The 13,388-nt window shown below is 41.1% G+C and overlaps 1 protein-coding gene across 4 annotated transcripts in view; it reads left to right on the top strand.

Annotated features, from left to right (window-relative positions):
- LOC145996391 (carcinine transporter-like) overlaps window positions 1-13,388 on the top strand; it is a 168,793-nt gene that overhangs the window by 145,594 nt on the left and 9,811 nt on the right. For all 4 annotated transcript variants that reach the window (XM_083132826.1, XM_083132829.1, XM_083132825.1 and 1 more), the window contains one exon: window positions 10,690-10,847. In XM_083132826.1, the coding sequence (XP_082988952.1) occupies window positions 10,690-10,847 (158 nt within the window). The remainder of the gene's footprint in view (window positions 1-10,689; window positions 10,848-13,388) is intronic.

Raw genomic sequence — 13,388 nt, 5'->3', positions numbered from 1 at the left:
ATGAAACCTCCGACCTTTTGCTGTTTCCGCGAACGCTGCAATCTTTTCAATTGAGGTGTGCTGAGCAGCAATTTCATTCCGTGTCCTTTCGACAAGCAAGAACGTTTCTTCTCGCGTTGTTTCTTGGTGAGTAACCCATCGAGGGCACCTAGATTTTTCAGATTGGAGTATGGTATCTGGTACACGACACCCTTGGGCTTCATGTTGATGCTCTATGTGTTATTTTCACGGTATGTTATTTATATATATATTCTGAGATTTTTTTCTTGTGTAGTTTTTTTTACGGTATGTTATTTATATATAAATATTCTGAGATTTTTTTTTCACGGCCCCGCAGTCGCTACACAAATTCTATTACGTGCTTCGTTTTCTTGCCAAGAAGTTCCTTTGCCCCCTTGTACACGATTCGAGTTTTGTTCTCGATTAAAATAGATAGCTTCTCGTCCGATAACATGTTAGCGTATCGATCTGGTAAAAATAGACTGTATTGTGCGTTGAGCAACAGGCGTACCTTGGGACCATACTGGGTAGAAACGATTGAACCGGAAGTTATCGTGTAAGATTTGCCGACTTCCAATTCCCGAATTTTTACATACTCGAATGACAAATTTAGCATTTGTTTTAATGCTTGGAGCTCACTCATTTTTTCAGTTGTCATATCGAAGAAGAGAAATTTTCAGTGTATGTGTTAGAGAAATTTAATTTTTTTTCACGATGTGTGTTATTTATATATACCGAAGATTATTTTTTTTCACGATGTGTGTTATTTATATATTTTTTTTTTCATGATTTGTATCGAAGATTTTTTTAACAGAGGAAGAAAGTTCGTGCTTCGGAGAACGCGATGATTTGCGTGATGATTTCTTCAGTTTCCTGTTTGGACTTACGCCAATCATCAGTATATCGTCTTCTTCCCTGCCTCGCCTCGTGCAGTTCATTCAACCTCTCGTTCAATTTCTCCCCCGCGGCCGACAGAAGAGTGTCGAGATCACCGCACCTCATTCCACTGATCTCCCGAAGACGGTCCTTGAGAACTATTTCGCATCCCATGTGAAATGCCGGCGTCGTTTTAGCTATGATCACAAGTTTATTAACATCTCCGTTAACTACCTTTTTGAATATTTTAGATAGTAGTTCGTGCGGCAAATCAGTTATGCAAGCCATGTTTATTTTTTACTGTATGTTATTTATATACCCCACCCCAATTTTTGTTTCGTGTTCATGGCGATGGTGGTACCCAGTGCGGCGACCCGTTCACCCAGCGATGCGTCTCTGCTCACGAATCTTTCGAAAGCTGCGTGCTCTAACTTTCTGTCTGCTTCGTGACGTGCATCCAGATCCGTCTGCGTGGTGTTGTAGGCGATGTCGTGATCTTTGCATGCGGCGTCCAACAGATTCACACCCTTGTCTCCTCTCTCCAATCTTTTCTCGAGTTTGGTACCCGGTCCGCAGTACTGGTAGCCAGGTAGATGCATCTCGAAAGGTAACTTGTTGATGATGTCGTTCACGAGTCCCTTTCCTTCGGCCACGTTCCAAAATTTCGGAGGCAGCGTGTTGATGATTTTGATCAGGTAACCTATGCCCTTGTCGTCGTTCACGATGAAGTTGGAAAGTTTCGTGCTGATCATGTCCACGATGCCAACCTTCTCGTTGTAGAAATTACGATTGCCTGCATTCTCTTCGCCGGCTATCACCAACAATCGGTCCACGAGTTTCCTAACGTCGTCCACCCAAACGAATTCTTTGGGTAACGCGTTGTAGCGTTTGACGCCGCTGCCTGTTTTGACCTGGTTCCAAATCGGTTTGATGAGATTCCTGTACTTCTCGCCGCTGCTCGATTTCACCCTATTCTGCGAGGCGTCGTTGTTCTGGTACAAGGCATCCGTCATGATCAGAATTTCCTTGTAACTTTGGTAATCTTCGTCGGTGTAATCTTTCGGCTGCTTTTTGGCAACGAGTTCCCACAGTCCCACCGTACCCGGATACCTGTTCCAACTATCCTTGTCGCCTAAATTGACTTTAATGTCGTTGCCTTCGAAGGTCACCTTCGATTTCCCAATCTTCCACACCACACCGCCGCCTTCGCTGGTTTCCATGCTGGGATACAATCCGAACACTTCATCCTTGTCGAATTTCCCCGTGCTCAGGTAGTCTCGTGCCAAAGGCCCCAACTCGATTTTATCCGAAGACGACGACGTGCTGCCTATGGCTCGACGTCGTGCCGGTGCATCCTTCAGTTCGAACGGCGTCGAAGGAATGCTCGAAATAGGCGTGGGTACGGCGTAACTTTTAGCTGCGAGCGGTACGAGTTCATTAATCAAATTTTTATTTTGCTCCGTGACACTTTCAATTTCTTTACCTAGACTGCTGATGGCATCGATCACAGGTTGATCCTGACGTTTCTTCTCTTCGTAGAATCCGCGATTCTCGGATTTCCAACCTTTGAAGCGTTTCGCGAGGTAATCGCGAAGCTTGAGATTTTCGTCTTCGATTTTTCGTTTCGTCATGACGTTATTTATATACGTCGTTTCTCACAACGTTGCAACGTTTAGAAAGTCGTTGATTTTGTTTCTGTATTTTCCATCGTTGGGTTTTCTCGTCATGTCGATCGTCACAAATCCGAAATCGTCACCGTTCCAGCAAGTAGAGCAGCCTTCCGAAAATTGATTGTAGTTCATGTCTCCGCCTACGTAGTCATCGTACGCGTGCTTGAGGTTGGTGTGATCTTGACGAAACAAACATATGAAATTGGCGTTGTCGCGCACTAACTGTTTTGGAATTTTGGAAAACGTTTGAGCTAGGTAAAAACAATCCATTCCTTTGTGACGACCTTGCGTGAAAAAGTTGCGAATTTCATTTTGATTTTCCAGGATGGCGTCGTCGAACACAACGACTGAATTTTCACGACAATCGTCGAGCGGTTTTATTTCCGAGGCGAATGTTGCAATGTCCAGACCATCGTACAGTTTTATCAGTTGCTGGTATTTGGATTGCTCCAAACTTTTCGAGAACACGTACAGGTGCCTGTTCTTCCAATTTAACCAATTCGGTGCGAGGAGAAAATTGTCCACGAGCAGTGTCGTTTTCCCACACCCCGAAGGACCTACGATCAGACAGCGGATGCTGTCGGGAAGCAACTCGCCGTTCTTTTTCTTCGTTTGACTTTCCGGATCCGGTAGACGCTTCACCACGTTCCACGTACTCACAAGATCACTTCGTCCGCGTCGATCCAACTTTTTTCTGGAAGTCCCAGCCATTTGACAAACAGTTTGTCACCTTTCCTACGCAATACTTTCTCGATGAGGTACGTGTCGGGGTGTTTTGTTTTAGAAAGTTCCTTTTCGTAAAATCTTCCTTTCAAAATCTCGCCGCTACTATCTTTTATTATATACGTGTGTTGGTTTCCAGGTAGAACTCGAACCACCGTAAAAAGTTCCGTGCTCCAATTTTTTGTGAATCCCTTCTCGAAGGTGCGTTTGAATTTGCTGATCCTCACCTGGTCTCCAATTTTGTATTTAGCTTTTTTTGTCGTGGGAGTGTACTTTGGACAGTAAACGGTAGAAATTAAACGCTGCTCGTCAGATTTGGTAACGTCAACTGGCTTCATGCCTATTGTTCTGTGTACTGTATCATTATAGGTGTCGACGAGTTCCGGCAGGATGTCGACCCATTTGTAATTTCCCCGAATCGTGAATCGTTTCCACATGTGTGTTTTCAAGGTTCGATTAAATCTTTCCACGATGCTGGCTTTGATGTGACTGAAGCTCGAATAATGTCGAATGCCATGTTTTTGAATAAATTTTTGGAATACGGCGTTGTAAAATTCTTTACCGTTGTCCGTTTGCAGAAACCGTGGTCGTCTGCCACCGCTTTCGCGAAAAATTAATTTGAATGCTTCCGTGACGCACGTTCCTGTTTTCGCCTTCAAAGGTAGAGCCCATGCGAATTTCGAAAACGTGTCTATGACGGTGAGGAGGTACTTGTTGCCCTTGTTCAATTTATGCACGTTTTTCAAATTGCCGCTACTCATCTCCACGAGGTCACTTTGCCAGAGGTCGTCGATGCCCTTGGTTACCACAGCCAAACGTTCGTAGTTGCGGCGTGCAGGTTTATGCAATTCTTCGACGATGGCCTGCCTAGACATTTTTTTGTTTAGAGATTACGTTTCAAGAGAAGCACCAGCGTGATGGGATTCAAAGAGGGTGGTACTTCACTCGTGTTTTGAATGATCAGCTTATCGCCGGCACTCACGTCGAAAACGGTGAGATCTTCGTCTTCGTGTATTTCATATATGTTGCGCGTTTCGTTCCAACGTGCCAGAGGAATGTTTCCTGCTTTCTGGACACCACGATTCGATATCAAGGTCATGGTGGGAACGCTAGCTTTTCTACCGTGAGACCAGTACGAAAATTCGTTTATCTGAATCGTGCCATCGAGGAGAAACTTGTAGTACGGATGATAAGGATGCAACATGTACAGTTTGTTACCTTCGACGAACGTGGAGATTCTCTGTTGATTGGGTATGCTGTTGATTTCGATGGCTTGCAGAAAATGCAGTTTAGCGAATTTAGTGTCGACGCCGAGCAGATTACTGTGAACTTGTCCGAGTTTATTTTCGATGGGCAGCAAATGCTCGACTATGGTATCCGTTACGGTAGAAAACGACGGTTTGATTTTCACTTCCACGTTCAACTGCTTGTAGTTTTCGTTGAGTTCTTGCAACTTGGCACCGAAAGAGGCCAGCGTCGATTCCTGCGTGGATTCCAGCACTCCAACTTGATCTCTGATGTTGACGACGATGTTCTGAAGGTTCTCGACTTGATTCAATTTCGAGCTCTTCTCGGTAAGATCGTTCACGATGCTTCGCATCTCTGTAAACTGCGTGTGAAGGTCGGCGACGCTCTGGGAAGTGGGCAGCGTCGACACCAGCGAACTAATTTCGTCTCGAATCTGTTCCACGTTCGCCGTTTCCGTTTCTAGTCGTTTCAGCATTCGAGATATGTTTCTTTTCAAAGCGTGCAATTCTTTGGAGGTGGGGAGATTGGCCACTTTACTCTCGAGATCGCTCAATGAACTTTTGATGTCGTTCGAATCGGATAGTGCCGTCACCGCCGTTTTCAATTTTTCCAAATCTTCGCTCGAAGGCACGCTCGTCCGTAACGATTCCAAGTCACCCTGTATGTTGTCGAGTACGTGATGAAAATGAGCGAGATTCGTTTCGACGTTCAAATTTTCTAAATATTCGATCTTCTGCTGAACCGTGCTCAACGTGTCTTGAATGCTCGTCAACGCTCTCGCTTCAGCGTGAATATTTTTAATTTCTTCGTTGATCAATTCCAAGGACGCCTGAAGCGTAGCGATGGTGGTTTGAATGTGTTCGAAATCTCGATAGGCCTCCAATTGAATTTTTATGTTCGCGACGCTTTTACCGATGACCTGCAGTTCGTCCGACGATGGTAGGTTCGTCATTGTATCTTCCAAAGTCTGCAACTTGGATTTAATTTCTTCCAACGTGCTGGTGAATTCTTCTTGTAATTTGGAAACAACAACATGCAAGCGTTCTGCGTCTATATCGTTCACCACGGTTTGAAGTTCGGAGAAATTCTTTTCTATTGCGGAAGTTCGTTCTTCGATTTCGAGTTTCAGTTTTTCCAAATCTTCATTTTTCGATTGAAATTGCTGCAATTTGGCCAAATCATTTTGAAGCGAATCCACGCTCAACTGTATATTTTGAACGCTGTCGTAAGAAGGTACGTCTACATAATTTTTTATGAGCGTTTTCAGTTCGGAATCGATTTTCAGAATGGGGTCGAGACATTGCGTTTGGAGCGTGGCAATTTCCGACTCTAAACTTTTGTTTAAGGTCTCCTGCAAAGCGATCAAATCGGTCCTCAACTTCTTAACTCGAATGTCCAACATGAGAATCTCTTCTGCGTGGTCTACACGCTTGGTGTTGCCGAAAATGTCGTTAGGCATTTTTGGTTAACGGTTATTTATAATAGGATAGACGATTCGTAATTCTACGAAAAGAGGAATGAGTTTGTCGTAATCTCCGAGGAGTTCCACGTATAGGTAATCTCCTGCAGACACATCGTACGTAATGTTAGAAAGCATCTTGTCGTGCTTGATTCGAAAAATATTCTTGCCGGTAGAAATTTTGATTTCGCCTGCGTTTTCCGGATTCACGGTGATTCGAAGTTTCCCGTCGATCGGAATTTCGTAGAAATGTAAATTGTTATTAAAAACATAAAACATCTTGCCCACATCGTCATTCAGTTTCGTCCAAATGCTGTTGAGATGAACAATCAGTAAACCATTGAGTTTAGATAATACGGAAGGTAAGAGGTTATTGGAATTTGGCGGTGCAGTCTCCATGTTGATCTGTTTGCGGAAGCCAAAAAGATTCATTGTCTTTGTTAGTTATTTAAGAATACGGTCAAAGTTTTTTTTTGTAATAACACGCAAAGTTTTTTTTTGTTTGCTTGCGTCACAATACAGGCACGCGCGCGCACGTGTGTGTGTGCGACACATTGTTCCCGAAAAAGATTTACAAAGGTCACGATATATAAACATTTGGTCCCACAGTTGGAAAATTACGATAAGTTGCATTCAAAAGTTTCAAAATATCATATAGTAGAATTTTTGTAGAGTGGGTAGGCAACACCGACGAGCCTCAAATAATAATTCAAGACTCGTCAGTGTTGCCAATTCCTATTTGTAGGTTAGCTTAGCCAGTGAAATATCATATAGTGGAATTTTCTTCGGATGGGTAGGTAACACCAACGAGCCTAAAAAAAAAAACATCCAATAAAATTGCCAGATGTAAACAGAGGGCAATAGACCCCCCTCATAAAAGGGTACAGTAAACCCGCAGTGTCGCCAACACTAGGCCCCCAACAGTGTTGCCAGACATAAAAAATACATGGACCCCCTCAGGCCCTTTGATGAAAATTTACAGTGAAAAACCCAGTAGGTTAACAACACTGTCAATCTACGGTAGTGTTGCCAGATGTAAACAGAGGGCAATAGACCCCCCTCATAAAAGGCTACAGTAAACCCACAGTGTTGTCAACTCTGCTCTCAAAATGTACATCATAAAAAGCTACGACGAGCGTCATAATCTTGGTGATTTTTTCGGGTAAGGAGTTGGCAACACATGCCTTACGAGAGAAATCCATTAAGGCGATCGAGCTCCAAATGATGGTTCGAGCTCCAAATGATGACTGGGTACCCGGCCACTAGGTCTACTATCAGTGCTGCACTATCATAAGCCTGCGAGACGATCTTGTTGCCCAAGTTAAATTCTTCAATTACTTTGAAAACGTGTTGGCCTAATGCTGTTGCTGTTCTGTCTTTACTGACGTCATCAAAGCAAATGAATCTCTCGCAAACCAAACTATCTGATCTTACGTATTGTAAGTTGAAAGTTTTGACTTATTACTGACATCTGACGCTTCATCAAGCAGTATGGAAACAAAAAATGCTTGCTGAGACTTCTGTTTTAATTTATTTCATTATTGCAGAACTGATACTTTCAATAAGATAGTTTTGAATTCTGTTTGAGAGCTCAGTAAACACTGTTGCAGTTTCCAAATGATTGCAAAGGAGAGGATCATATTTACTTATCAATTTGCTTAATTCTACGTAACTTCCTCTATTAATTGAACATTGTATTTCGTTATGACCTCTAAATGCAAGTTCTTGTTTACCAAGGAAACATGGTATGTCTATAAATCTTTTCAAAATTTCTCTGTTTTTCTTCACAGTTTCATTGTGTTTTAAAACTGCAGCTTTTCTTTGCAGATCTAACTATATATCAATTCTTGATTTTCCGAAAGTCTTCAGTTGGATGCAAGCGTAGATGTGATTCTGGGAACGTTCATGTCGTTGCACTGCATTATAATAATTGCTCAAGTCACTGTAGCCTGTATAGTTCCATTGTCCTAATTTTGTACTGAACAAAACACATGGCCATCATTGCTGACACATAATATTGTTGTACTGAGATGTTTTAAAATGCCCAATGAAAACTTTCCAATCTTTCTTAGTTGGTTTGGTTATGCTCAGTTCAGGACATGGTCGCTCATGGTTCACAAGCTCCAACTTTTCACAATATGTTCTCGAACTGAATGGTTTCGATAGAAGGTCCCTAATCAAGTCCTTACCTGCAACACTGCAAATCGATGGCTCGTCTGGTATGTCAACAATGGAAATTTTCAATGTAGAATCATGCTTTTACACCAGGTACAAAAACACGATACAAATAACAGAAAAACACAGCACAATATCACAGTAAAAAACAACACTCATCCGCAGCACCCACGCTTCCTTTTCACCCTATCTGCAGTGTTACATACCCTCCATATTCCCGAGTAACTGACCACATGACGAATATGTTCAAGTACCGGCTGTGATTTTATTTCTTATAAATAGCATACGACTGGTGATCACTGGCTAACTTCATAATGTAATTTGTTCATTACTATAGAGTTTCAAACATGAAAATCGTACCGCGTTAGGTGGTGCTACGGATGAACACAGGGTGCGATATCATTCTAGACTGGTGGGGGGGGAGAAATATATTAATCTACAAACTCCCTCCCCTTCCCCCATATACGATACACATATTTATAATATTATTAAAAGTACAAATACATTACTAAATTTAAAATATATTACTATTATTATTAATTACACAAAAATGTCACTTTTATATATATCAGATATTATAAAGTAGCAAACTACTTCCTTTACTAACTGGTTAAAGATGTTAATAAATTATGAAATAGTTGAATGTTTTATTATGTGCAAGTTTTTATTTAGTTTTTGCTTTATGTTAATATAAATCAATCAGATTTCATAGTTATTATTGTTTTGCATTCTTGTTTTATTGTGCGTATTGATGTAGATTTGTTAACGATCTCTTGAGAGAGAAAAAGCATTGAACCCTCACAACTACACTAATCTGTGCATGTTTTCGATATTATTCTTAGCACAGTATATTTGAAATTAAAGGTAATTGCTTATCTTTTGTTTGTTGTAACAAAATCTCTCCCCCCCCAGAAATTTTTGGTGGGGAGGATTTTTGAGGCCAAGATTGTTGGTGGGTGGGAAATCCCCCCAGGATTTCGCACCCTGGATGAACAAAAAATTCTGGAAGTTAGCAACATTTGTGGCCAGTGTGGACGAATTCTTGTTGGATGTAAGGGGATGTAGCAAGACACCCAAATGTCAATCCTCTTTTACCTAGTGGGGTGACCTTTTGAGAAAGCTCCCAAAAGTCAACCACACTTCCACGCGGTACAACCTAGTTACTGCAGTCTTACAGACTGTAATGTTATAAATTGTGTTTTGGGGGGGATTCACAGCTCGCGTCTTCAACATACACACCCATACATTTTAAAACCTTGTCCCTAGGTTCAAAACATGCAGTATCTGAAGTTCTGTGAATATAACTATTGGCAATAGACAGGTATATCTTCGAATCATTACATAACGCCCATTTCCCTTTTGATATATGCAGGTTTTTTCATATCATCTTATTTACATAACTTAAATCTTGTCCGTTATTCACAAAATCCCCATTTCAGTGTGTCCTATTCCCCCTTCCCGAAGAGAGTGTATAGACTCGTGTAGTCACTGACTTCACGAGTAAAAAATAACCATTCAGTAGCAAAAAAGGTGGCTGAAGGTATGTGTACGTGTGTACCCGGCTTCCCACATGAAATGTACTATTGAAATAATGTAAAAAGAGCAAGTGTGGGTATTAAAAGAAAGAAAGTAAGTAAGTTCGAGTCCCCGCCGGTTCATTGTATCAAGAAAATTTTCCCATTCGTCCCGTAGAGAATAGACACCTCTTCACCTCGCCGTACTACGCCAAACATCTGAGAGTCACTGCTCCCTTCCCTTCCTATTTATAGGCCCCGCTAATGATCTAACCCGTTACTGGAAACTTTGGGCTGTCCAGTGACACACCTACCTACCCCAACAGCCAAGAATTCAAACGTATAGGAATACATAGACATACACAAGAGTTGCACACTAACATTACCAAAACACATGGAACTAAAAACCGACCGACTCAATTAAATTAATTAATAAACATATGAAAATTAAAAGGATCAAGTAATGATCGCATCATTACAAGACCAACAAGGCTCTGATGTCTGGACCTAGGGCCAGTAAAATCCTCCGTAAGGTTTTGTGCTTTCTTATGTTTTGTCCTTGTGTTCTTTATAGCCTCGGTTTTTAACCTAAGTAAAGAGATTATGGTCATCAGAGACATTGTTAATTTTAGTCTTGGCAAAGGGGCTTGACCCCGTTTAATATGACGAGTTCAAATGGCATAAATGCTGACGTACCCACAGTTTTCACCTCAGCCTATCTTGTTGTCGTGTGATGCCATGTCCATGTGTTTGTGATTGTCTTTTCACCTTTCATTCTCGTGTTGTTTCTTCCATATGCAGTGTAGTTGTCCCTTCATCCATTTCATTTAGTCACCATCCATATTAATCTTCGCGATTAGTCAAAAGTGACAGAGAAGCAAAGTAAAATAAAACAAGTCAATCAAATCAAACCAATTCATGATCCACATTTCTCCTGTAACAAATGTTTCAAGAACCTAAGGATTTGTTACTAACGAGACTAGAGTGTACTCATACTAAATCTCATTGTTTACTTTCTCCACAGTTTCGGGAGGAAACCGATCATCTTCACCTCTCTTACAATCCTGGTCATTGGCAGATTGCTTTCAACAGTCACCGCGGCCACCTACCCCCTCTTCGCCCTGGCCGCTGCGATGGGAGGAACCGCTGCATTGGTCGCTTACCAGACGCCTTTGACAATTGGTGAGGGACAGAATTAATTGTAAATCACTTATTCATGGCTGCAGCAACACAGGCCTTCCATCTGTCCCTATCTTGAGCAAGATCTATATACTCTTTTCCATCCATACTGATTTCCTTTAGGTCCATCTCAACATTGTCCCTCCATCTTCGTCTTGGCCTTCCTACAGATCTCTTACCATCAGGTTTCCAAACAGGAATCCTGTAAACTCCTCTTTCCTCTCCCATTCGTGCCACGTGGCCTGCCCACCTAAGTCTTCATGATTTAATTATTCTAATAATATCTGGACATGAATACAAATTATGTAGTTCTAAATTATGTAACCTTCTCCACTCACCTGTCTTCTCATCCCTTTTATGTCCGAATATTTTTTCCTAAGGATCTTATTTTCAAATACTCTCAATTTATGTTCCTCTCTCAATGTAAAGGACCAAGTTTCACATCCATATAATACTACAGGCAAAATTACTGTTTTGTATATTTTAACTTTTAGTTTCTTAGATATTAAACGAGAACACAAAAGTTTAGGAAGAGAGACGTAACATGTATTTCCTGAATTAAGCGTAGTTGTTATTTCCTCTTTAATATAATTTTCACTTGTTAATATTACTCCTAAGTATTTGAATTTGGAAACTGGTTCAAACGAGTTATCAATAATTAGATTTTGATTATTACCTAACACTTGGTTTCGGCCTGTAAGCATATATTTAGTAACTTCCAAACCTATCTCTTTAGCAGTTTTGAAAAATATTTTAGCATTATTCTTAATTGTATTTATATCATCCCTTAATAAGTCTACATCATCTGCATATGCTAACAACTGAGTCACACCATTTAATTTTAGTCCTTCTTTAGTTTCTTTTACCTTCCTAACAGCATATTCTAAGGCAAAATTAAAGAGAAATTGAGATAATGCATCTCCTTGTTTTAACCCATCATGAATTGTAAATTTGTCACACATCAATACCCACACGAATTTTACTTTCTGTTTCACTGGTGCATATCAGACTAGCGCCCATATTAATAACAATCATCCAACTAATAACCAGAAATGATTTTTCTTTCTAGAATTAATGTGGCTGAGCAGGTTGAAAGTATTCATGATCTCGCATCCTAAGCCTCGAAGATACCAAAATCTCCTTTGGCCATAACCATGGAATGCATTTTACAGACAATCGTCTGGAGTCTGGACCCATTGCCAATATTTTCGTTTATGGATCCCGTGCTGTCCTTATGTGTTTGTGATTGTCCCTTCGTCTATTTCATCTTATCACCATGGTCCTTTCACGTAGTACACCGAATTCTTAACCCCACTTCCATGTAGTACACCCTGGACTGCATTTTTGAGACTAACAAGGCTCTGGCGTCGGGACCTACGGCCAGTACAATCTTCGTAGGACTGTGTGTGGATTGTCCTTATGAGGGCTGAGTGCCCCTTTACAGCCTCGGGTTTTAACTGAAGTCAGAATATTTTAGTCTCCGACGTTACAGTTATGTTATTAGTTATATTTTAAATAAGGACTCCATGTCATGTAATGGGTGCAAAATACCAGAAGTGGCATAATAAGCAAAGTAAACTAAATCAAATAAAACTAAGACTCCGGGTTCGAATTCCGACCAGGCCGTATGGTTCTATTTTACTCCTTTAATTATTCCATCATCGTCACAATTAGCCAAAGTTATAGAGGAGAAATAATTTAAATGGCCGGAAGTTACAACCTGGAATGTAATGTTGCAGGGTAGTTGCAGGTAGTTGGGCCCATGGCCAGTCTAATACTCTGTGGGGTCCTGTTGTTCTAACGCATCGTTTCTCAACTTATGTTGCGGACCCACTGCTGGGTCCCAAGGGAGTGTTTGGTGGGTCGCAAAGTCGGGCTCGAAAATTGTTTTACTGTGTCTTAGAAACCTATTACATTCAAATTACTAAGAAATATTGTTTTAACAATACATGGTCTAAACTCTAAATTTCTGTTATTCTCGCTCTACCATTGCTTCTTACCGGCTTCTCTGTGATTACACTCAAGAGAATCGGATGTTGTCGTTTTCGTTTCGGTCGCAGAAAAGAATTTTTTTTATTATCTGTGTATCACATGCATGTCAACTTAAGGTGTCGCTTGATATTTCCGACCGCCATTCGGAAGAGGCATTAAAGTTGCTCATGCCCTTCTCCACCTCATATTTATGTGAAAAGAGATTTTCATCTCCGATTCAAGTGAAAAGCGAGTACAGAAATAGACTTGACGCGCACTCAGATTTACGAATTAAGTTAACCACGATCGATCCCAACATACCCCAGCTTGTGGGGTGACCTTCCACGTAGTACACCCAAATGTCAACCTCACTTCCACATTAGTGCACCCTGGACTGAAGACTAACGAGGCTCTGGCGACTGGCCTCATGGCCAGTATAATTTTGTTTGTATTGTCCTGTTCTTTTGTCCTTATGTGTGCTGAGTGCCCCTTTACAGCCTCAGCTTTTAACGAAAGTCAGAACATTTTAATATTTTATGATTTTAGTTCTGCAACGATAGAGTTGCTATTTGT

This window comes from Lepisma saccharinum, chromosome 12 (genome assembly GCF_977018435.1).
Source record: "Lepisma saccharinum chromosome 12, izLepSacc3.1, whole genome shotgun sequence".
NCBI lineage: Eukaryota > Metazoa > Arthropoda > Insecta > Zygentoma > Lepismatidae > Lepisma > Lepisma saccharinum.
The sequence above is the reverse complement of the archived record's forward strand: the minus strand, read 5'-3'. Positions and strand labels throughout refer to the sequence as shown.